The 4,503-nt window shown below is 33.4% G+C and overlaps 1 protein-coding gene across 2 annotated transcripts; it reads left to right on the forward strand.

Moving 5' to 3' along the window:
- The first annotated feature begins 462 nt into the window (after positions 1-462).
- LOC122044387 (oligopeptide transporter 5-like) lies at positions 463-3,196 on the forward strand. Of its 2 annotated transcripts, none has more exons than XM_042604881.1 (5): positions 463-877; positions 957-1,054; positions 1,140-2,051; positions 2,146-2,328; positions 2,430-3,196. In XM_042604881.1, exons 3-5 carry the CDS (start codon positions 1,857-1,859, stop codon positions 3,051-3,053), a joined length of 1,002 nt encoding a protein of 333 aa, XP_042460815.1. In that variant the 5' UTR covers positions 463-877; positions 957-1,054; positions 1,140-1,856; the 3' UTR covers positions 3,054-3,196. Both variants share the same exon structure in this region, with proteins under 2 accessions (XP_042460815.1, XP_042460816.1).
- The last annotated feature ends 1,307 nt before the right edge of the window (positions 3,197-4,503 follow it).

A 4,503-nucleotide genomic window follows, 5' to 3' on the forward strand; every position in this document is an offset into this window, starting at 1 on the left:
TATATTGGATATATTTCATTTTCTACTTATCATTTATATTTTATTTCATCATAAATCGAATAAAATAAATTACTAAATCAAATAATAATATTATTAATTATATTCAGAATAAAAAAATAATAATAATATTTACCATTCAATTATCTTTCTATTTTTTCAGTTCTTTACTTATGAAAATTTTAGATTATAATATGAGCCGATGGTCATATCATTCAAATTATGGAACATTAAGATTTTGTATAAATGTTAGGCAAGTCTCTTAAAGGACGCATTTAACTTTAATGGAAGAAAATTAAAGTTAAATATAGGCAATCAGTTGTGAATAGTAAAAATAGATTACGGGGAATACAATTAATATTTTTTTTTCTTAATCAATCATGCACCTGTAAAGTATATCCGTTCTTAATCAATAATTAATATAATCGTGTTAAATTTTTTTTTTGCTAAGATGGATGACTCGCCAATCGAGCAAGTGCGACTAACAGTTCCTTCGACGGACGATCCAACGTTGCAAGTGTTAACATTCCGCTTATGGATTCTTGGTGTTCCACTTTGCATCCTACAATCGGTGTTGTTAAGAATCGCTTCTTTCAGGCAGCAGTTTGTCTACATATCGCCCGCTTCTATCGATATCTTCTTGTTCGGTGGATGTAATCTGTTAGCCAGAGTTTTGCCTAATAAAGTTGTGAGAATCCCGGGCTCAAGATGGAGTTTTTCGCTGAATCCGTGCTCCTTCAATATCAAAGAACACATCGCCATGTCCATATTTGTTAATTCGGTAGGCAGTCCAGGCTTTTACAATATCAGTATCGCCAAGATCTTTTACCGCAAAGAAATTCATATTTTACCCGCTTTGCTCTTGGTTATATCAACTCAGGTACCAAATTTATTATAAGAAGTAATCATATATAAGAAAGAAGAAAAGTGACTATATATTTAACATTCAATTTATGCAGTTCTTGGGCTTCGGATTTGCCGGTTTGTTTCTAAAAGTTTTTGTGGATTCACCGTATATGTGGTGGCCTAATGTAATTGCCAGCATCTCTCTTTACAGGTATGTTAAGTTGTTGTTGGTAAAGAATTATTAAGCATAGGATGAAATGAAAATGATATGTAATTTTTTTATTTGTATTTATCAGGGCATTACATGAGCAGGATAAGAGGCCTAAGGGAGGGCTATCACGTTATCAATTCTTTTTTATTGTCTTTGCTGTGATTTTCGCTTACAGCATCATCCCTGCTTATTTCTTCCAGTCTGTTACTGCTCTCTCCTTTGTGTGTTGGATATGGAAGGACTCAATCACTGCACAACAAATTGGCTCCGGGATGAATGGACTCGGCGTTGGATCAATTTCGCTTGATTGGATGACTATGACAAGTTTTTTAGGAAGCCCTTTAGTTCTTCCTTCATTTGCGATATTCAATAGGTTGATTGGATTTATCGTGGTCGCATACATTATTATACCCTTCTCTTATTGGAGTAATGCATTTGAAGCAAGAAAATTTCCACTGTTTTCGACCAATATCTATGATTCTCAGAGCCACAAATACAATGTCTCTAGAATTCTAGATTCAAACACTACTGTCACCTTTAATCAAGAAGCCTATGATAAGTACTCGAAGATATACTTCACTACTTCACTGATTTATTCTTACGCATTTATTCTTGCTCAATACACATCCTCTATTTCTCATATTACTCTTTTTTATGGGAGGTACGTATTCATTTTGTCACATTCTAATTGATGTATTCATAGTCCAGTTGATCGTTGTAGTAATCTCTCTGCAGATCACTGTGGCACAAATTTAAGAGAGCATATAAAGACGATGATGAGCTAGATGTGCATGGGAGGCTAATGAAGCAAAATTATAAATCTATTCCTCAGTGGTGGTTTTACTCCATATTGTTGTCCATGATCGGCATGGCAATTCTGGTCTGTGAAGGTTTTGGCGGTCAAATTCAACTTCGTTACTGGGAAGTTTTGTTGGCATGTGCTCTGGTTTTTCTGTTCCTTCCATTGGAATGCGTACTCGAAGCAATTGCTGGTTTGGTGCGCACTAATCTATATAATTAATGAAGTTGTTGATTATTGAATATATACTTTGACTAACTAGTAACTTAATTTATGTGTGGCATGCATATAGGGATTTACATTAGATTTGTTATTGGAAGCCATCATTGGATACTTGAATCCAGGCAAACCTCTAGCCAACATGGCTTTCAAATTATACGGATCAGAGGCTTACCTATTGGCAGTCTACACTATATCTAACTTCAAATTATCACACTATATGAAGATTCCTCCAAAAATCTTATTTCACCTCATGGTAAAATCATTCACATTCTTCTATTACTTGAATGTTCATTTTCTTCCTCATTAGTTATATATAAAATATTTTTTTTTAAAAAAAAAATGTTGACTGTGTAGATTTTAGGCACGGCGATTTCATGCTTCACTGATTTTGGCATAGCATGGTGGATGCTCCGATCAATAGATAATATTTGCCAACCTGACTTACTTCCGGAGGGAAGTCCTTGGACATGCCCCACTGAGAAAGCAACGTATATCTCTGGGGTAACATGGGGGCTTGTCGGACCTAGCAAGATGTTTTATCCCGATGGCATATACTCAGTAGTCTTCATCTTTGCTCTAATTGGACTCGTCGCACCAATTCCCATTTGGTTATTATCGCACAAGTATCCTGAAAAGAAATGGATTGGACTCATTAACTTCCCAATTATATTCAGTGCCGCTCATATTCTACCTTACGGTGGGATTGTGGGTTATTGGAGCTGGTTTATTGTTGGTTTACTCTTCAACTATTTCATCTATCATAAACATAGAGAATGGTGGACTAGATATAATTATCTATTATCTGCTGGACTTACTGCGGGCTCTGCATTTTTTATTCTCCTGCTTAGCGTCTCACTTCAGTTTCAAAATATATATGGAGTGAACTGGTGGGGATTAGAATTAGGTGATCATTGTTCATTGGCAAACTGCCCCACAATGCCTGGTGTTATTATCGAAGGTTGCCCCATAATCCAATAACAATTTTTATCATTAAATCCAAATATTTCAATATGATCTTGGAAAGATATGTAATGACAGGTATAAACATAGAGAATAATGGATAAGATTAATTATTATCTATTATCTTCTTTATTCAGTATGGGCTTTGTATTGTTTTTATTCTACTGTTATATGTAGTGAATCGGTTAACCAATTGTATTATCGAATGTAATTATTGAAGGTTCTCTTGTAATCCCGTGACTATATGTATTATTAATTTAAATATTTTCAGTGTTAATTGAATAAGAGAGAAAATTTTTAAGTTTATTACTTTGTTTTGATTTGATAATTGAATTAATTGCACCACATACGGGACAGACAAAGGCACAGAATGAATTTGATGATCCTATTTTAAAAAAATCTATTCAAAGAAAATTAAAATTTGAGAAAAAAAAACAAGTTATTTATTTTTTAAAACTATTTTTTAATTAATTTTGTTTTTATCTTTATTCTTTATATTTTTAAAATTTTTTATCAAGTTAAACACAGATCATGAATATCTATGATTTACCTTCTCTGTATTGATCTAGAGACGAATTGATGGGATTACTAGGGACGAGCGAATCGATGTTTTGCCACATTTAGACAAACATGATCCATTATTCCTTCGATCACACCTTCAGACATAACAACAAACAATGTTTAGGCAAAATCAATCTCAATTCATCAAACAAATTATAGATAAGGAAATGAAGAACTCGACTCGATGGGGTTCCTCCGAATGCGGGCAATGGGAGGTGTCAACCAAGTCCGGTCTTAGATTTTGAAGGATCCGGTGAAAAAAAAAATAGATCCTTTGTAATTATATAAAAATAATAATAAAATCGATACTGTAAAAATAATTTTATTAACAAAATAAAGACTTTACTATAATAAAAAGATATCAAACAAATTAATTGAGTATTCTAAAATTATTTTTCATTTAATCATGCATCAAACTAAATCAACATAGATCAAATAAGAAAACTCTACTTAAATTAAAGTCTCGAAGGGTCTAAGTGTGTGTAGTGTCATTGGGTATTGGTGGTGACGCAACGATATAACGACGATAACACTGGAAATCACTGTGTGCGAACTAGGAAGGTGATTATTGATGACTGTCAAAGTGGGCGAAAGCAAAGAGTTTGAGTGTAAGACAGAAAGGAAAAGTAAATTTAGGATTTAGGAAGAAATAAAAAAAAACAGAGGAAGAAAATATATAATCGAGCTCCTTCCCATAGGTATTTCTCTTTTTATTGTTGACATTTTTTTTAAAAAAAAATCTATAATCATTTTAAATTAATTTTTTATTTAATAAATATTATTATTTTTTTTACTAATATAAGTTGGGCCCTACCCGAGGTGGCCCTGTGCGCCGGCCCATCTTGACCATCCTAGGGCCGGTCCTGGCGTCAACCTCGCCAAGCAAGATGTCAATGACAACGATGCC

This window comes from Zingiber officinale, chromosome 2A, assembly GCF_018446385.1.
Source record: "Zingiber officinale cultivar Zhangliang chromosome 2A, Zo_v1.1, whole genome shotgun sequence".
Lineage (NCBI taxonomy): Eukaryota > Viridiplantae > Streptophyta > Magnoliopsida > Zingiberales > Zingiberaceae > Zingiber > Zingiber officinale.

Coding starts and splice junctions, on each gene's coding strand:
- LOC122044387 (XM_042604881.1), top strand. CDS start 1,857: ATGAAGCAAAATTATAAATCTATTCCTCAGTGGTGGTTTTACTCCATA. Junction 2,052..2,145: donor TCGAAGCAATTGCTGGTTTG/GTGCGCACTAAT, acceptor GCATGCATATAG/GGATTTACATTAGATTTGTT. Junction 2,329..2,429: donor AAATCTTATTTCACCTCATG/GTAAAATCATTC, acceptor TTGACTGTGTAG/ATTTTAGGCACGGCGATTTC.